Here is a 20,632-nt window from a genome sequence, read left to right on the forward strand (position 1 = left end):
GCCAGTGGGGGAGGGTAGTCATCATTACACAGGTGGCTGGAATATCCAACAAAACATGTAAGAAAGCTAAAGACATAGGATTATGGTAGCACAGAGATAGTTAGGATTGCTTCAGCCCAAGAGATCAGTTAGATTATGCAAGTAGAGGTGAATGTTTTGGCTTATAAACAAAGCACAGAAATAGCAAGGTAAAATGTGAGTTGCTGGGAGGGAGGGGTGTGTGCTTGAGTTTATTAGAAGGCATAAAAGGAAATCATCAATAATGCTAAAGTTACTGATCATAGGGGGCCTTGAATATAATGCTTACCTAAAATGGTCTCTATTTGGTAGATTATAGAATTTATTGACAGATACCACATAAAAGAATAACAACTATAATTTATAATGTTCAGTAATGGCCTAAGATTAGAAAAAAACTGGTAAAAAAAAGAAGACATTTAGAGGACTAAGTAATAGTGCAAGTAAAGAATGATGAGACCTAGGGATGGGAATGAAGGAGGTAAGTCTTTTTAACCTAAGAATACTCGAGATCTGGGATGGCTGGGTGACTCAGTGTTTGGGACACCTGGGTGGCTCAATGTGAGCATCTGCCCTCAGCTCAGGTTGTGATCCCAGAGTCCCAGGATCAAGTTCCACATGGGGCTCCCTACAAGGAGCCTGCTTCTCCTTCTGCCTGTGTCTCTGCCTCTCTCTGTGTGTCTCATTAATAAATAAAATCTTTAAATTAAAAAAAAAGAATATTCATGATCTGCTTTGCAGCAAATTGTGAAAAGTGAAACTGGGAAAATGATTCTGTACCATAGATTACACAATTGCTTTTATCTGATAGGATCATCCTTTTTCCTAATTAAGCTGTATGTATTATGTAGTATCCAGTTACTGTGACAAGTTGAGGCTGGAGGTGGGAAGGAGGAAGGGCAAGTAACAGAAACTTTTATTGTCCAACCCCTAATTGCTCTTTTTTCCTCCCAGTGTCTCCTTTTCTCTTGGGCCGAGCACTTTGGGCTGCCAGTCGGTTCACTGTTGCTATGTCCCCTGAATTGATCCAGCAGTTTCTACAGGCAACAGTTAGTGGTCTTCATGAGACACAACCCCCATCGGTTCGAATTTCTGCCGTGAGAGCCATCTGGGGGTGAGTACACCACCTTAGAGTGATAAGAGCTATTTTAAGAGAAAATTACTCAGAGTAGAAGTCCCAGACATCATTTGGCCAGTGGATTATGTTGCTTGGAAATTTCTGACGAAGATCGCCTACCAAATGGCAAATGGGCAGGAAAAAAAACATGTCAAGAACATGGCTTCTTTGAGTCCCAGATATATCCTGTTCCCTTTTGTTCCTTATTCTTTTAAAATTCATTCCTGCTCTGGAAACAGCTAGACCAACTCCCCTTCTTAGAAAAGTGAAGAACCAAGAGATAAATAACATACATAGGATTATACAGTGAAGAATTATAGAAGCAGGATTAGAGCCCACATCATTTTGTTGATTGATATCTCTGTTTTAGAGACTAAACTTGGGATAATGTGGCCTAGTAACAGTGCTTATTTTTTCCCAGTTTTACCTCTCTTTTTCACAGCTAGTATACTAGTGGCTCAACTACTCATTTATTTATATTCCTACCAAGATCAGAGAGAGCATTGTTGTTTTAAGTAACATTTTAAAGTTCAAACTTAGAAGTCTCAGTTGAATCCTAAAAACTACCTAAAATCCTAAAAATACAAAATTCGTCTTCTACCTACTGGCTCTATCTTCTTACCTCTTGAAGCAGAGATTAAGATGTTGTGTATTATTATTGTATGTCTTTAGAAAGCAGTGAGGTGAAATAATTAAGCAGCATGGCTGAATAAGATGCCCCTTGTTTGTATCCCTCCCTCAACAATATGTTGGCATCTGTTGATGGACAACAGTGCTTTTGTGGGAGCTGTGAGACCCAGAGAAGAGACTATGAAACCTCAGTGCTGTCCAAGAACAAGGAGAACCATTTTGAGAAGACAGGCCCATACCCAATGACTGATACGCCAACCCTAGTCCTGGCTGTAGCCCCAGACATCGCTCCATGCTCTTGAGGGCTTGGCTCCTGCCCTAGTTGGCTTGGATTCTATCACCAGCACCACCCATCAAGTATCTGGGAGGATCTTACCCAACTGGGTGTTGGAGAATAGGAATACAGACCTAAGTCCCATCTGCAGACCTTGGAGTAGCCCATGAACTGGTTCCACCCCCTCTCAGCTGTAGTACAGGAGAGAACACAGATTTAGAGAATCACCCATGGATGAGAGAGCCTTCATGGAAGTCCCGAGTCCAGCAGAAAGATTCCAGCACAGCACTGGAGCCAAAAAATATAAGACTGGACACTTTAAAGGGGGTCAGTCAGTAAAGACTGGAAGAAGTAACTTACTTCAAATGTGAAAACAGCAACACAAGAAAGACTCTAAGGAACATGAAAAATCAAGGAAATGTGATAACACAAAAGGAGCATAATAATTTTCTAGTAACTGACTCAAACACAGAGATCTGAGATAAACCTAACAAAGAATCCAAATAGCTATTTTAAGGAGCTCAGTGAGCTATAAAAAACAAAACAATTCAGTGAAATCAGGAAAACAATATATACACAAAGTGAGAATTTAAAAGAAATAGAAATCATGAAAAAGAACCAAGCAGAAATTCCAGAGGTGAAGAATGCAACGAATGAAATAAAAAATGGAACAGAGACCATCAAGAGTAAAACAACTCAAATGGAAGAAAAAAGCCTGTATAATAGAAGACAGGATGTTTGAAATTATCCACTTGAAGGCAAGGAATAAGAAATGAAAGAGAATGAAGAAAACCTATGTGAATTTTAGGAAACCATTAGGAGAAACCATCTGTGAATTATTGGAGCTCTGGAAGGAGAAGGGAGGTAGAAGGCAACAGAAAGCTTACTTAAAGAAATAATGTCTGAGAACTTTCTAAAGCTGAGGAGAGATTGTACATCCAAGTTCATGAAGCTAATATTTCACTCCAAAATTTCAATTCAAAGTGATCTCCAACATAATAAAACTGTCTAAACTCAGAGGGCTTTGGGATGCCTGGGGTGGCTCAGTGGTTGAGTGTCTGCCTTCAGCTCAGGTCATGATCCCGGCGTCTTGGGATCGAGTCCTACATCATTCTCCCCGCAGGAAGCCTGCTTCTCCATCCGCCTGTGTCTCTGCCTCTCTGTGTGTGTCTCGCATGAATAAATAAAATCTTTTTAAAAAATAAAATCAGATGGCTTTTAAAGCAGCAAAAGAAAAACATTTCTCTCATATAAAGGAATACCTATAAGACCATCAGCTGATATTGCAGCAGAAAACCTTGCAGGCCAGGGGAGAGTGGGGTGGTATATTTAAAGTGCTAAAAGTCGAAAATGTCAACCAAGAATATGTGGCAAAGTTGTTCTTTAGTCTCCCAATCAAACCTTAGGGAATTCTTTAAATTACAGGAAATACTGAAAGGAATTCTTCAAGCTGAAATGAAATTAAAACGTGAAATATACAACACATTGGTAAAGATAAGTATAAAAACAAATTCAGAATACTCTTAACACTGTAATCTGGCATTGTGTTAACCATTTAACTCTAAAGGACAAAAGTATTGAAAATAACTACCTAAATTTGTTAATGAATATACAATATAAAAAATTGTGACATTAAAAAATTAAATTGTGATATTAAAAACATAAAAGAGAGGGAATAAAGGGTAGAGCTTTTGTATAGAAAGCTATCAGTGTGAAATAAACTGTTATATCTATAAATGTTTTATGTAAGCCTCACAGTAACCACAAAGCAACAATCTACAATAGACAACAGGATCAAAGGATTCCACTGTGGGAAGTCATAAATTCACAAAGACAGCAAGAGAGGAAGAAAGGAGCAAGGGAACTTCAGAAGAGCCAAAAAACAGTAAGATGGTATTAGTAAATACCAATCAAAATTACTTCTTTTTTCTTTTTTGAGTAGGCTCCTTGCCCAATGTGGAGCCAGCCCAGCACGCTGCTTGAACTCAAGACCTGAGCTGAGATCAAGAGTTGGATGCTTAACTGACTGAACCACCCAAGTGCCTCTCAAAAATTACTTTAAATATAAGTGGATTTAAATCTCTAATCAAAAGTCAAGAGTAGCTGAATGGATTTTTTAAAAAGACCCAACTTAAATGCTGCCTATAAGAGACTCACTTCAGGATACACATCCTCAAAGTGAGGGTTGAAAATCTATTCCATGCAAGTGGAAAGCAAAACAGAACAAGGGTAGCTGTATTTTTATCAGGTAAAATCGACTGTAGGTCAAAAGCTGTACAAGAGACAAAAAAAGTTATTATGTAATGAAAAAGAGGTGAATTCATTAAAGAGATATAACATTTGTAAACATACACATTTGGCATTGGAGCACCTAAATATATTAAACCAATAGTAACATCTGAAGGGAGAAATAGACAATACATTAATAGTAGGGGACTTCAGTAATGCACTTTCAACAGTGGATGGATCATCCAAACAGAAATCAATAAGGAAATATTAGACTTGAGTTATACTTTTGACTAAATGGACCTGATAGACATAAACAGACTGTTCCATCCAATAGCAGAATACATGTTCTTCTCAAGCACACACAGAACATTCTCCAGGAAGGATCAAGTGTTAGGTCACAAAACAAGTCCTAGCAAACTTAAGATTAGAATCATACCAGTTGTGCAGCCCAGGTGGCTCGGTGGTTTAGCACCTGCCTTCGGCCTGGGGCATGATCCTGGAGTCCCGGGATCAAGTCCCACATCAGATTCCCTGCATGGAGCCTGCTTTTCCCTCTGCCTGTGTCTCTGCCTCTCTCTCTCTCTCTGTGTGTCTCTCATGAATAAATAGACAAAATCTTAAAAAAAAAAAAAAAGAATCATACCAGTTGTCTTTTCTAATTACAGTGAAGTAACAGTAGAAATCATTTATAGGAGGAAAACTGGAAAATTCACAAATAGATGAAAATTAAACATGCTCCTAAATAACCAATTGAAAAAGAAATGAAAAGTAAAATAGAAAAACACCTTGAAATAAACAAAAATGGAAACCTACCAAAACTTATGAGATGCAACAAAATCAGTTTTAAGAGAGAAGTTAAGAAAAAAAAGAGAGAGAGAGAAGTTTATAAAGATAAATCTCTAAGAAAAAAATGGAGGGGGGCTCCCTGGGTAGCTCAGTCAGGTAAACATCTGCCTTTGGCTCAGGTCATTATCCCTGAATGGGGAACCTGCTTCTCCCTCTCCTTCTGCTGTTCCCCCTGCTTGTGTTCTCTCTGTCAGATAGATGGATAAAATCTTGAAAAAAGGGGGGGGGGATCTCAAAAATTTAACTTTATATCTCAGGAACTAAAAAAGGAAGATAATAAGCCCAAAGTTAACAATAGGAAGATCGGAGCAAAAATAGAGACCAGAAAAACCACAGAAGAGACCAATAAAGCTAAAAGCTGTGTATTTTGAAAACAAAACTGACAAACTCTAGGTAGACTAAAAAGAAATGAGAGAAGACTCAAATATAAAACCAGAAATGAAGGGCACCTGGGTGGCTCAGTTGAGTAAGCTTCTGGTTCTCAGATCAGGATTTCCGGGTGGTGAGATCAAGACCTGAATCGGGCTCTGCACTCAGCAGGGAGTCGGCTTGAGGATTCTCTCTCTCCTCTGCCCCTCCCCTCCTTGCACATGTATGCATGCCCTCTCTCTAAAATAAATAAATGAATCCATGTATGCATGCCCTCTCTCTAAAATAAATAAATGAATCCATTTTAAAAATCAGAAATGAAAGAGACATTATAACTGATACCACAGAAATGCAAAGGACCATAAGAGACTACTATAAACAGTTATATGCCAACAAATTGGATAACCTAGAAGAAATGGAGAAATTCCTAGAAACATACAGCTTACCAAGGCTATTCGAATCATGAAGAAAGACCATTAACAAGTAAGGATATTAGATCAGTAACCAAAAACCTCCCATAAAAGAAAAGCCCAGGACCAGATGATTACACAGGTGAATTCTACCAAACATTTAAAGAATTAATACCAATCCTTGCTCAGACTTTTCCAAAGAAACTGAAGAGGAGGGAGCACTTCCAAACTCATTTTATGAAGCCAGGATTACCCTGATTCCAAAACCAGACAAAGATAGCATAAGAAAAAAGAACTACAGGCCAACATCCCTGATGAATATAGATGCAGAAATCCTCAACAAAATATGAGGAAACCAAAATCAATGGTACATTAAAAGGATCACAATTATGATCAAGTGGGATTTATCCCTGAGAAACAAGGATGGTTCAACATACATAAACCAATAAATGTGATTTATCACTGAATGGAATAAAAAATAAAAATCATGATTATCTCAGTAGATTTAAAAAAAATCGTTTGACAAAATTCAGTATCCATTCATGATAAAAACTCTCAACATAGTGGGTATAGTAGGAACACACCTTAACACAATAAAGACCAACTATGACAAACCTACAGCTAACCCCATACTCAACAGGGAAACCCTGGAAATTTTTCCTTGAAGACCAAGGGTAAGACCAAGGATGTCCACTCTCACCATTTCTATTTAACCTGGTAATGGAAGTTTTAGCTAAAGCAGTTAGGAAAGAAAAGGCATCCAAATTGGAAAGGAAGACATAGAATTGTCTCTGTTTGTAGTTGATGTGGTATTATATATAGAAAACCCTAAAAACTCCATCAAGGAGCTATTAGAACTAATAAATGAATTCAGTAAACTTACAGGATACAAAATACACAAAAATCAATTGCATTTCTAATAATGAACTTTCAGAAAATTTTAAAACAGTGCTGCTTATGATTACATCAAAAACAATAACAAGCATAAATTTAACCAGGTAGATAGAAGATGTGTACACTGAAGAGGCGCCTGAGTGTCTCCGTCAGTTAAGCATCTGACTTTGTCTTGGATGATGATCTCAGGGTCCTGGGACTGAGTCCCACATCGGGAGTCTATTTATCCCTCTCCCCTAGCCCTTTCCGCCACTCATTTGTGCATTCTCACGCATGCGCGCGCATTCTCTTTCTCTCTTTCTCTTTCTCTCTCTCTCCAGTAAATAAAATCTTTAAAAAAAGGTCTGTATACTGAAAACTAGAAGACACTGAAGAAATGTCTGTTTCTGAGACATTGAAGAAAACACAAATAAGGTGGAAAGATAATTCCATGTTCATGCATTAGAAGAATTGATATTATTAAAATTTTCACACTCCTGAAAACAACCTACAGATTTGGTACAATCCTATTAAAACTCATAGTGGCATTTTTCACAGAGCTAAAACAGTCTTAAAATTTGTATGGAATCGCAAAAGACCCTAAATGGTCAGAGCAATCTTGGGAAAGAAGAACAAAACTGGAGGCTTCACACTCCCTGATTTCAAATTGTATTACAAAACTACAAAACTATAGTTCTCAAAGCAGTGTGGTATTGGCATAAAACAGATACATAAATCAGTGGGATAGAATGCAGAGCCAAGAATAAATGCACACATATATGGTCAATTTATAACAAAGGAGCCAAAAGTATACAATGGGAAGAGAATAGTTTCTTGAAGGGATAGTGTTGGGAAAACTGGTCAGCCATATGCAAAAGAATGAAACTGGACTCCTTCCTATCTTACACCAAAATCAAATCAGAATAGATCAAAAAAAATTGAACACAAAACCTAAAATCATGAAACTCCTAGAAAAAACATAGAAGTTAAGATCCTTGGTACTGTTTTTTGGCAGTGATTCTTTTGAGTTTGACATCAAGAACAAAGGCAACAAAAGCAAAAATAAGTAAGTGGGACTACATCAAGCTGAAAAGCTTTTGCACAGTAAAGGAAACCATCAACAAAATGAAAAGGCAACCTACAAAATGGGAGAAAATATTTGTAAATCATTTATCTGATAGGGGATTAATATTCTAAATATATATATATATATATATGAAAAACTCTCAATGGCAAAACAATCCAGTTAAAAAATGGTAGAGGAGGGATCCCTGGGTGGTGCAGCGTTTTGGCGCCTGCCTTTGGCCCAGGGCGCGATCCTGGAGACCCGGGATCGAATCCCACGTCGGGCTCCCGGTGCATGGAGCCTGCTTCTCCCTCTGCCTGTGTCTCTGCCTCTCTCTCTCTGTGACTATCATAAATGAATGAATGAATGAATGAATGAATGAATGAATGAATGAATGGTAGAGGAACTGAATATATACTTTTCCAAAGAAAACCTATGTGGCTAACAGGTAAATGAAAAGGTGTTCAACATCTCTATCAGGGAAATACATATCAAAACCACAGTGAGATAACACCTCACACATGTTAGAATGGCTGTTATCCAAAAGAGACAAGATAACAAGTATTGATGAGGATAGAGAAAAAGGAACCATTGTGCACTGTTGGTGCTGTAAATGTATATTGGTTGGGAAAGTAAAACAGTATGGAGCCTCCTCAAACAATTTAAATAGAACTACCATTTCATCTGACAATCCCACTTTTGGGGAAATATCCAAAGGTCATGAAAACAGGATCTAGAAAAGCGAGCACTCCCATGTTCACTGCTTGTTATTTATAATAGCCAACATATGGGAACCTAAGTGGGTGTCAGCAGATGAAGGGATAGAGATGTGGTACACATGCAATGGAATATTATTCGGCTGTGAGAAAGAAGGAAATCCTGCTATTTGCAACAACCTGCATGGATCTTGAAGGCATGATGCTAAGTGAAATAAACCATACAGAGAAAGACAAATACTGCATTGTATCACTTATATCCAGAACCTAAAATTAAAGATCAATTCATTAAAAAAGAGAACATTGGGGCACCTGGGTGGCTCAGTTCAGAGTATCTGACTCTTGATTTCAGCTTGAGTCATGATCCTAGGGTCTTGGGATTGAGCCCGATGTTGGACTCCAGGTTTAGCATGGTTTCTACATGTCCCTCCCCCTCTGCTCCTCCCCCTTGCTCATGCACGTTTGCTCTCACATCTCTCTCAGTCTCTCAAGTCTTAAAAAAAAAAAGAAAAAGTTGCTGGAGGGTGGGGATATAGGGAGAGGTTAACAAAAGGGTACACTCTGTAAGATGAAAGGTTAAAGATTTTATTTACAACAATAAATCCTCCAGAGGATTTATTATAGATTGGAGGATCCAATATAAAATGATTATAATTGATAACACTTGATTATATATAACTGAAATTTGCTAAGAGAACAGAACCTAAATTTTCTCAAAAAAAAAAGATAAATATATGACATTTTGGATATGTTAACAAACTAGATTGTAGGGGGAGCCTTTCACAGTATCATATATATATATATACAATCACCACAGTGTATACTGTAAATATCTTACAGTGTTATCTGTAATTATACATCAATAAGGCTAAAAAAATTAAGTTAAAAATTAGTTTATAAGTTTATATTACTTTTATAATCAGAAAAAAAATGTGAGGAAAACTTAAGAATGTCTAAGTCTCTGGCAACATGGGCGGTAATTTGCTTGAAAGGTGAAGCAGATCCCTGGAAAGGTAGCTAAAGCTTTGCACATCAGAGAAATGGACACTCATACATGTTTATAAAATTTTATATAACGTATCAAAGGCTGGATCCCTTGACCCACATCTGTGGATCTCAGTTATTTTCTTCACAGCCAGGTTTCTCCAGTCGATCGTTTTCCCAGACAGTGACAATCTGGCTTATGTTCTTATCATACATATCACTGAAACTGTTCCTTCTAATGTCATTAGCAACCTTTTAGTGGTCGTCACACTGCCTTTGATTTTCTTTTGCCCTGGTTTTAATTTGTTCTTCGATGTCATACTTTGTATCATTGCAAACTGCCTGAAATCATTTCTGAAATGAGATACCAATCAACAAATACTTTTACTTGTGTCACATTTCTCAAATAATGGTTACCCCAGCCTTTCTCCAGAGCTCTAAGTTGATCTATCTGCTACTTACCAATACCAAGGTGCCTATATCTTCTAAGTATCTGAAAATAAACACATCCACTACTGAGCTTACTGTTGACCCCAAGACTGCCCTACTATATTCTGTTTCAGTAGAGGAAATCGGTACCAAAAAAAGAAAGAAACCAGTACCTTTAGATCTTATACTTGAGAATTTGTATCCCCTGTTTCAGTAAAAGTGGAGATCCCAGATCTCTGCCTTTTAGATCTTGGTTCCTCAGCCTTTCGTCTCTTCTCTCCTACTGCTACTAGCCTAGCTTGTATTCTCAACTGCTTGTGCCTGAATTGCTGCCATAGCTTCCTAATTGATGTCTCTGCCTCCAGCCTCCACTACTGCAATCTGTAGTATTTTAGCTGTCTGTTCTTTCTAAAATAGAAACCTGATGGGATGTCCGGGTGGCTCAGCGGTTGAGCATCTATCTGCCTTCAGCTCAGGACGTGATCCTGGAGTTCCGGGATCGAGTCCCACATCAGGCTCCTGCATGGAGCCTGCTTCTCCTCCCTCTGCCTGTGTCTCTGCGTCTCTCTGTGTATCTCATGAATCAAATAAAATCCTTAAAAATAAAATAAAAACCTGATATTTTTGCTCCTGTGATGAAATTCTCACAGCTCCAGTTGTGCTCTTCAAACTGAGATACAGGTACCCAGAAGAAAGTTGTCCTGTGCTAGGTGATCCGGGAAGCTGTGGGACAAATCTGTAGCATCCTCCTGGAGTTTCAGTTTTGCTTGAAGACTTTCGGGGAGGGCAAAGAAGGTACTAGGAGTAGCTTGTAAAATAGTTTAAGAAACACTGACTTCCAAAATAAAGTCTAACCTTCCTTAGCGTGGTATACAAGATCCCGTATGACCTAAGCTGATGATGCGATCTCCATGATCCACCAGACTGGATAGTCTCAAGTCCATCGGGAGGGCAGAGTAACTATAAATCTTTAGAGTGGAGAAGCAGAGAGGAGGAGGTAGAGAGAGCATAATCGAGCTAGAAAGATGGATGTAAAAGCCTCCAGAATTGAGAGCTGACCAAGGCCAGGTGACAGATTAGCCCTTAAGGAAGAGTTAGAGCAAGGTCAAATTAAAGATGGAGATGTTATGCACCAAGAAACAAAGTCTGGGGCATCTGGGCGGCTCAGTCAGGTAAGCATCTGCCTTCAACTCACGTCATGATCCCAGGGTTCATGCCCCTGTATGGGCTCCTTGCTCAGCAGGGAGCCTGCTGCTCCCTCTCCCTCTGCCTGCTGCTCCCCCTTCTTGTGCTCCCTCCCCCTCTCTCTGTCAAATAAATACCTAAAACCTTTTTTTTTTTAAGATTTTATTTATTTATTCATAGACACAGAGAGAAAGAGGCAGAGACACAGGCAGAGGGAGAAGCAGGCTCCACGCAGGGAGCCTGACGTGGGACTCGATCACAGGTCTCCAGGATCACACCCCAGGCTGCAGGCAGCGCCAAACCGCCACGCCACCGGGGCTGCCCAAACTTTTTTTTTTTTTTTTTAAAGGCATATATAATAAATTCTGAAGGATATGATTAAAGCAGTGACCTGAAGAATTATAAAGCATTTAATTAACATCTTAATGTGAATATCATGATATGACAGTGGGAGAGAGGTGAAAATTTAAAGGAAATAGCAGAAATAAGCATAGAGGTGGTGGTGCTGATGTTTACAGACCACGTCACAGAAAGATGTAAAAACTAACTCTGTGAGTAGCTTCATAAAGCTACACATATAAATGCTGTAACCTATGATGTCAACTGGAAAAACTAGGACTTGAGGGATCCATTTGTGAGTAGTTCATGCTTCTCTCTCTGTCTCTAGTTATTGTGACCAACTGAAAGTCTCGGAGAGTACCCACGTGCTTCAGCCCTTCCTCCCCAGTATCCTGGATGGCTTAATTCACCTAGCGGCCCAGTTCAGCTCAGAGGTCCTCAACCTGGTGATGGAGACCCTGTGCATCGTCTGTACAGTAGACCCAGAGTTCACAGCAAGTATGGAGAGCAAAATTTGCCCCTTCACCATCGCCATTTTCCTGAAGTACAGTAACGGTATGCCACCAGGACTGCGTGTTGACGAGGGGCCCCAGAGGGAAGGTTGTGGCTGGGGAGTTTACGTGAAACTTTCCCCTGGGTCTGACGGTCTTAAGCATCATAAGCAAAGAATGGCTTTCACTCAGCAAAGAGGAGAGCCGTGCTGGTATTCAGGAGCGTGAAAAAGTAGAGTACCTATTCCTGTCACTCTCACCTGCAGTCAGAACTGGGGGAAAAAGACGATGAGTAAAGGGTTAACAGGCAAGAGGTGCACTTCAGAACTTTAACAATCAAGTAGGAAATTGAGCCGACGACATCAAAATCTTCCTAAAAGAAGACACCTGCAGCTATAACATAGAAAGTGAGGTACTAAAGAAATAGACCTGGATGGCGTACGTGGAGGGTTATGAACAGTGGGGTTTATCACATGGCTTTTGTAGTAGCAAAACTTTAGAAGTAATAAAGAAAGATTAAGTACGTTTATTATATTCATAAAGTGGAATACCATGCAGCCTCCAAAAATCAAACTTCAAAGGAATAGTTAAAGCCATGGGAAAGTGCTCACATTATAATAAGAGAATAGATGGTTTACCAAACTGCATAGAATCTAATCCCAAATTCTGGATTTTAGACAAGGATAAATTTATGGATATGTACAAAGAAAAAATGTATCAAAAGGATGGGCAGCCCGGGTAGCCCAGTCATTTAGCGCCACCTTCAGCCCAGGTCATGATCCCAGGATCCCGGGATCCCGGGATCGAGTCCCACGTCAGGTCCCTGCAGGGAGCCTGCTTCTCCCTCTGCCTCTCTCTCTGGATTGCTCATGAATAAATAAATAAATAAAATCTTTAAAAAAAAAAATGTTCAGGGTAGATGCCTCTAGGTGGTACAATTCCAGGTGTTTTCTTTCCTTGAATACTCTCCTACATTTTAAGCTTTCCAGCGGGGAGTGTGTATTATTAACACATTTACTTGTGTAATGCTTTATTACCAGAGGAAATATTTGTCTTTGTAGAGGGAGCACCAATATTAAAATAAAGATATATAGAGATAGGAGTTACATAATATATCATAGTAAACATTTTATTTGGTTTGCTCTTTCACTTAAAATGTGTCCTGCAGAGATTTCCACATTGCACTCTTAGAGATCTCTCATTCTTTTCATTTTTTTTTAAAGATTTTATTTATTCATGAGAGATAGAAAGAGAGGCAGAAACACAGGCAGAGGGAGAAGCAGGCTCCCTGCAGGGAGCCTGATGCGGGACTCGATTCCTCCGGACCCAGGATCAGGACCTGAGCCAAAGCCAGATGCTCAACCCCTGAGCCACCCAGGTGTCCCTCTCTCATTCTTTTGAACCATCAGATAATACTCCATAAGATGGCTGTGTCATAATTTGCCCATTCTGATAATGCACATCTAGGTTGTTCACAATTTTTTTTTCAAAGCAGTGCTGCAGTAGTCTTTTAACGTGTATCTTAGTACACTGCACACTTTCTATTTTTTCCTGCTAGATATAGGAGTTGTTCTTTAAAAAGTAAAGTAGGTCAAGCTAAAGTTTCATTTCTTCCTCGGGCTCTGCTTTTTGAGGGTTTTACCTTTTGCCTTGGAAATGCTTTGGGCGTTCTTTTTTCTGTCATGACTACCCCCTGGGAGATGTATACGATTCCTCTTCAACATGGGAGAACCTGGCAGTCAGTGTTTTGGCAGTCTTGGAAACTTTCATGTCTTCTTTTATAATGTTAAAATTTTTTCCTTAAGCCTTTGATTTTATAATCCAGGTTTCACAATAAAATCATTAAACGATTTGCCCCAGGAAAGGAGCCAAATTTCACTTTAGGAGTCCCTGTTACCGGTTTCTGGCTTAATGAAACCACACATACTCTGGCTCTTGGAGATTTAGCATCTCTCCTATTCTTTCAGGTTATTCATACGGCCTCACTAGGTCCCAGGTATGTGATGTGTAAGCAAAAGTTGTTAACTTAGGTTAGGGCCAAACAATAGGCATCATGAAGCCAGAAGCACATGCAGACCATTGGGTGAGGGGTTCTGTGTTGCCTTCTCCACTTCAGATCCTGTCGTCGCCTCGCTGGCTCAGGATATCTTCAAGGAGCTGTCCCAGATTGAAGCCTGTCAGGGCCCGATGCAGATGAGGCTGATTCCCACTCTAGTGAGCATAATGCAGGCCCCGGCAGACAAGATCCCTGCAGGACTGTGTGCGGTAAGTGGTTACAGGGCACCGGAGTGGGTGTAGGTGTAAGAAAAAGAGCGTGCACACACTCTGCAAATGTCACCTGTGGATCCCACCTCGCTGACCGGAAGCCAGTGGCCTTAGAGATTCAGAGGGTGGTTTTCCTGGGCTACTTTGCCCAGAGGACAGTAGGTGATTCTTGAGGCTTTAAGAAAATGGTTCTTCTTGTTCCCGAGTTGCCCTCAGTGAATTAAACAAGTGCTAACACAGTGCCACTGAGTATGTCACCCGACTCTCTGTCCACTCCACTGCCATTTACCGCCCACCCTCCTATCTAAGCAAGCAGTGAGCTGTCAGGAGGCTGAGAGCACTATCTACTATCTAATTATTCCTTTCCTTCAGAAACTTGTATTATTGAAGATTAACAAGCGTTCTTTTGGCTGCTGTGTTGTATCCACTCAATAAGGATGGATCTTGTTGGACACCCCCAACCCCTACCCATGAGGCGGTTCTGATTCTTTTTCTCTTCTCTCCTTCAGACGGCCATTGATATCCTGACCACAGTAGTCCGGAATACAAAGCCTCCCCTTTCCCAGCTACTCATCTGCCAGGCTTTCCCTGCTGTGGCACAGTGCACCCTTCACACAGACGACAACGCCACCATGCAGGTACCTGAGCCATGGTGATTAGAAAAGGGAAGACAGCTCCCCAGCCATGGGCTTGTAGTGGCCTGAGAGAGCGGACACAGTCCCATGCTTTTGAGATCCAGGTCTCTCAAATCTGTATTTAACTAAGGAACCCAGGAAGGGTCCAGACTGCAGAAGCCAAGCATTCTCTGCTTTGGGATATGTTGTAATCTTAAAAGGGATGGATGCCAGGCATGCTTCCCATCTGTGTCTGGGCATTGCTAATGTGGATGAGATTACAGACCTGTAGACTTGAAATTCTAAAGCAAGTCTTTTCTGACCTTGCCTTATCAGCAAGATGATAAGCCTTTGGAAATCTCTAGGCAGACACCGATTCATATAGGTCTTGTTTATTCCCATATAGAGCTTTGGTATCTGTAATCACTGCTTGCATCTTAAACATGTTTTTCTAGTACTGGAGGTAGATCTTTATGGTTAAAACTTCATTTACTTGGCCAATATCCCTTGTGATCAGAAATAACCATTTTTAGATAGTTGATTAGGTGAAGCAAGGATTGAAAAGTGCTTGGCTCTATCTGTAACAGTAAACTCCTGACTCCAACAGTATATACCCACCACAAACCCTGTAGGCTCATCACTCTTATGAGGCATAAGCCTCTAAGAATAACATTTGCCCATACAGACTGAGGGCCTCCTGACATCTGTTCCCACTGTTGCTAATCTTGTTTGCCACCATTGTCTCCCCAGAATGGTGGAGAGTGCTTGCGAGCTTATGTGTCAGTGACGCTGGAGCAGGTGGCCCAGTGGCACGACGAGCAGGGCCACAATGGGCTATGGTACGTGATGCAAGTGGTGAGCCAACTCCTGGACCCCCGTACCTCAGAGTTCACTGCGGCCTTTGTGGGTCGCCTTGTCTCCACCCTCATCTCCAAGGCAGGGCGGGAGCTGGGGGAAAATCTGGACCAGATTCTTCGTGCCATCCTCAGTAAGATGCAGCAGGCAGAGACGCTCAGTGTCATGCAGGTAAGAGGACAGTGGGAGTTGGGCTTTCCCAACCAACCTCCAGGTGGTAGAGATGGAAATCAGTATACAGGTCCCGAGGTGTTTTTACTGTCATACTGTCCTTAGAGAACAGTTAAGTAACACCTGTGTGTTCTGGCCCAAGAAATACTGACAGGGAAGTCTCCGTGTCCTCTAGTTCTTGCCTGGCTGGCCCCATTCCCTCTCATCTCCAAGTCTCTGACATTGGTTTCCCTGAAGCAGATGTCCTTCTTGTTGCCTCCTAGTCTCTGATCATGGTGTTCGCCCATCTGGTGCACACTCAGCTGGAACCCCTCTTGGAGTTCCTGTGCAGCCTCCCGGGACCTACTGGCAAACCTGCCCTGGAGTTTGTAATGGCTGAATGGACGAGCCGACAGCATCTGTTCTATGGACAGTATGAAGGCAAAGTCAGGTAGGGCCGTCTTTCTGTTGTGGGCATTCCGCCTCTCCTTGCATTTCTTCCGTCTCTGACTTGCTTCATTGATTTTTGCTCGACATGTCAAACTGCCCCTTGTATTCCCTTTCCCTCTGTATCTTTATTGTTAGTCGGTGTCTTTGAAAAGCTGCCATCTCGAATTTCCAAAACATAGTCACAGGTAGACCGTGCTTGTTTTTCCTCTCTGCTGCCTAGAGATCCTCCTCTGCCAGACTTCAAGCCAAGCACTGCTAGTGGCTTATTCTCCTTTATAAACCCAAGCCTTCTAACCCTGGCTTGCTAACTTTCTATCTTAGACCTGCCTCCCACTGGTTCTCATCACCGCATTGCACTTTCCAGGTGGCCAGCCGTTGTGATCCTTGCCCCCCCTAGCTTTGTTTAAGAAGTTCAGAAGTTCTCATTAGGCCATCTTCGTGAACACTAAATCTCATTTTCAGCTGAACTCTCTTACCTCTTGTAATTAGTTGTGAACAGAATTTTCACCAATCAAGAGTCTCAGGACTTAATTGCTTATCTCCTTGGAATGAACTCTAGATGGGTTGCTGATTGACCCTTTTTGGCTCTTCCTTGCCAGCTCTGTGGCACTGTGTAAACTGCTCCAGCATGGCATCAATGCAGATGACAAACGGCTACAGGATATCCGCGTGAAGGGAGAGGAGATCTACAGCATGGATGAGGGCATCCGCACCCGCTCTAAGTCAGCCAAAAGTGGGTGATGCTGCTGCCCCTCCAGTCCCCTCCCTAGGGGCTAAAGTGGGGTGGAAGGCAGGGATGTACTGTAATCTAGGTTTTCTTTTTTAAACATAATTGTTAGTGATGGGTTTGATAAAAAGAAACAAAACTATAGGTAAACAAGGGATCAGAACATACGGCTCCTTCCTCTTGCTGGAAATTGGCAAAAACAATCTTAGGTACCCCAGCTTCCAGCTTCATTCGGGGGCTCTGATACCCATTTCAGCATGTCTTTGTTATCGGATTGCTTTTGGCCTACGATTTTAGTGATTTGTAGGCAGCAGGTGCGAAGCTGCCCTATTCAGCCGTAGGTTTATAATCACCTCTGCTGTTTCTCAAACTGCAAGTCATGGGCACTGGAGTATTGCACTCTCTACAGTTACTTGGTGTCCAAGCTTTATTACCAGCAAAAACCATTTTCTATCTCCTTTTAATTCCTGAACTCTCTTATCTGTCCTAACTTCTGAACTCTTAGACCAAGCAGAATGGAGTTATTTAACTTTAAATTGTTGTGTGGCAGCTGGATATAGTCTGGGATGGTGGAAAGCCTGAGGGATGGTAAACTGTGTCCGGTGAGCAGTGCCAGAAGTTAGCACAGTGACAGTCTTCCTAGAAGCCTTTCCTTTCCTTTCCAGACCCTGAGCGCTGGACAAACATTCCTTTGCTGGTCAAGATCCTGAAGCTGATCATCAATGAGCTCTCCAACGTCATGGAGGCCAACGCCGCGCGCCAGGCCACTCCTGCAGAGTGGAATCAAGGTGCACTGGCTCTTACTCCCAGCAGACTGTTAGCCCGGCAGATCAAGTTACAAATGTTCAAATCATCAATTTGGTTTATTGAATTACTGGGTTTTTTTTAAATGTTTGTATCATGCCTGTCATGTGGCTAGCACTGCTATGCACGTGAAGACCTCTTCAGGTCTGCCTTGTGAAATCTCTTCAGAGGCTGGGGTGGGCGGCAGCCAGGAGGCAGGCTAGTTAGCCCTTCCTGTATGGTTTTTCTTAGGAGTTTCTCAACCTTTTATCTAGCCACCTGAACACCCTCGGTTCTTCCATTTAAACTTATTGTGAGGGCTTGACCGTAGGGCCACATTACGGAAACCCATGGGACCTTTCCGTTCTGGCTTGTTTGCATTTGGGAAGGGACAGTGTGTGAGCATGCTCCAGCTGCTTTTCATCTCTGAGTAGATGACTCCAATGATATGTGGGAGGACCAGGAGGAAGATGAAGAGGAGGAAGAGGATGGTTTAGCTGGCCAACTCTTATCTGACATTCTTGCTACAAGTAAATATGGTAAGCCATTTGAGAAGAGGGCAGCCATGCTATGTACCTTTTCTGTGCACTGGTCCCAAGAGGCAGGGTGCCAAAGGAAGGGGGGAGGTGGGCTTGCAAGGGATGTACCTTGGGCTTCTTTAGCCCATCTACCCTAGCCGTGTGATGCCTTCCTGCTTGGGGCTCGAGCCTCTGCCCTGACCCCTCTCTGGTGGCTGTGTCTAACAGAGGAGGATTACTACGAGGATGATGAGGAAGATGACCCTGATGCCCTGAAGGATCCTCTCTATCAGATTGATCTGCAGGTGAGAATGTCCAGAGAAGATAGATGTTTTGCAAGTGACAATGCCTCAAGCCACTGAAACAGGAATATGGTCTCACACCCATTCGTAGTTTGTCCTGAGAGCTTCAGGGCAGAGAGTTCCTGTCCTACTGAATAGTCAAGGACTCTGGGTGGGCTGGGACTTTGCACCTTAGCATTTTATTCCTACCGGTATGGCAGTCCAGTTTCTTGCAACCCCAGCTATCTTGTGAAGGTTCTCCAGTAGAATAGGAGATCTGTTGGGAAAATTTCATTTCCTTACGTAATTGAGTCCCTGGGTTGAACCTAAACTAGATCCAAGAATGTAGAAAGCCATCCCTCAGGGTGTTGGCATTTGTCTCAGAGCCACTGCTTCCTATTCCACTTGTGCCTGCCCCACTGTGGATGGTGAGCCTGGGAACCCTCAGTAATGCCACTCTTTTTCTTCCCTCCAGGCATATCTCACGGACTTCCTCTGCCAGTTCGCTCAACAGCCCTGCTACATAATGTTCTCAGGCCACCTTAATGACAACGAGAGGCGGGTTCTGCAGACCATTGGCATCTAAAAAAAAAAAAAGGGAGACTTTCCACATTTGCTCCTCCTGGCTCAGCCACAAACCATTTTGCAGCCCTTTACTGGCCTCGACATGTACTTTCTTTTCAACCTAGAGTGGCCTCCTGACTCGGCCCTTGGTCTTTGCAGAGTGACACTGACAATTCAGACTGAGCTCACCAGTGCTGTCACTTAGGAAGACTGGAACAAAGGACATTTCTCAAAGTCCCCCTGAAGATACTCCATCTCTAGGACCTTTTTCTCCCCAGCTGTGCCCCCACTTCTGTTCCTAGAGTCCTCTGCTGGCCGCTCCCGAAACATATTGCCCAGAAGGATTATGTGTTCATGGATTATTTTGCCCCACCTCAGGAGCACAGGAAGCCATGACCATTTATATTCTAAAACAGACCTGTTTACTTCCATATAGGACATCTGAGGTGTTCAGATAGGAATACCCTTGAGAGATGATTGTGCTTTCTGCCCTCCACCACAGATGCTCTGGGTTCTCCATAGGAACGAGGGGAGCAGCTACCTTCTGAGCCCTCTCCAGTGACCTCTCCTTGTCTCCCTCCTACAACACTAAGGCTCCCCTGTCAGAGAGCGTCATCTTGGTTTTGCCTCATTGCATGATTCAGCACCTCCCCCCAAGCTATTCCTGCGTATACATGCACACACACAAAACAAGCCAGACAGATGGCAATTTGTTTTTCCTTTTTTAGGAAAGAAAAAAAAATGGGAAAAACATTTTTTAAAGTCCTCCTGACCCAACTATATTTAATATTCCTCTCCCACACATCACCACACAGTCTGATATTCAAAGGTTACCCCCTCTCCCTCAGGAATCCTCTAAAGTGGTTAAGTTGTAGCCCTCAAATTTGCAATGTGTATTTTTCTAGGAGAGTAAAGTAATCTTTACAAATGAATTTAGTCTGCATGGTATAAGGTGTCCCAGCACATCTGCCTTCTGTTCCTTTTAGAAGGAAAATAAAAGTAAGGAAAAAAAGATTAGGCGGAGCCATGTAGACACCCTAGTGTGTCCTAGGTAACCTAGCTTGAGCAAAATGACTCTTAGAGAACTGGTATCGTCCAATCAAGATTTTTTTTTTAAGATTTTATTTATTCATGAGAGACACACACAGAGAGAGGCAGAGGGAGAAGCAGGCTCTCTGTGGGGAGCCCACCACAGGACTCGATCCCAGTACCTGAGCCAAAGGCAGACACTCAAACCACTGAACCACCCAGGTGCCCCAATCAAGTATTTTTAAGGGAGGTCCCTTAATTGGGAATTTCAGTCTGTTGTATGTTCACAAAGTGAATGAGGATAACAAAGGGAGGAAGACAAAGCCCAGCACTCTCGTTTTGGCAGTGCCCATACCTGGTGCCCAGATTTAGCAGCTACAGATTTCTAGACGTTGACGTTCCTGCAAACAAGAAGCAGAC

At 42.0% G+C, this 20,632-nt stretch overlaps 1 protein-coding gene across 2 annotated transcripts in view; it reads left to right on the top strand.

The window, feature by feature from the left end:
* The window catches only part of IPO9 (importin 9), a 55,866-nt gene extending 35,669 nt beyond the window's left edge, over nucleotides 1–20,197 (top strand). The window contains exons 14-24 of one of the 2 annotated variants that reach the window (XM_055319079.1): nucleotides 973–1,132; nucleotides 11,814–12,040; nucleotides 14,093–14,241; nucleotides 14,751–14,879; nucleotides 15,606–15,881; nucleotides 16,145–16,311; nucleotides 16,910–17,043; nucleotides 17,703–17,825; nucleotides 18,255–18,359; nucleotides 18,567–18,643; nucleotides 19,095–20,197. In XM_055319079.1, coding sequence (XP_055175054.1) covers nucleotides 973–1,132; nucleotides 11,814–12,040; nucleotides 14,093–14,241; nucleotides 14,751–14,879; nucleotides 15,606–15,881; nucleotides 16,145–16,311; nucleotides 16,910–17,043; nucleotides 17,703–17,825; nucleotides 18,255–18,359; nucleotides 18,567–18,643; nucleotides 19,095–19,205 — 1,658 coding nt within the window. In that variant the 3' untranslated portion in view covers nucleotides 19,206–20,197. Of the gene's footprint in view, nucleotides 1–972; nucleotides 1,133–11,813; nucleotides 12,041–14,092; nucleotides 14,242–14,750; nucleotides 14,880–15,605; nucleotides 15,882–16,144; nucleotides 16,312–16,909; nucleotides 17,044–17,702; nucleotides 17,826–18,254; nucleotides 18,360–18,566; nucleotides 18,644–19,094 lie in introns of those variants that run through there. The other variant, XM_055319080.1, reaches the window with a different exon arrangement.
* Nucleotides 20,198–20,632: the final 435 nt, after the last annotated feature.

The sequence above is a fragment of the Nyctereutes procyonoides genome, unplaced genomic scaffold, assembly GCF_905146905.1.
Source record: "Nyctereutes procyonoides isolate TBG_1078 unplaced genomic scaffold, NYPRO_anot_genome, whole genome shotgun sequence".
NCBI lineage: Eukaryota > Metazoa > Chordata > Mammalia > Carnivora > Canidae > Nyctereutes > Nyctereutes procyonoides.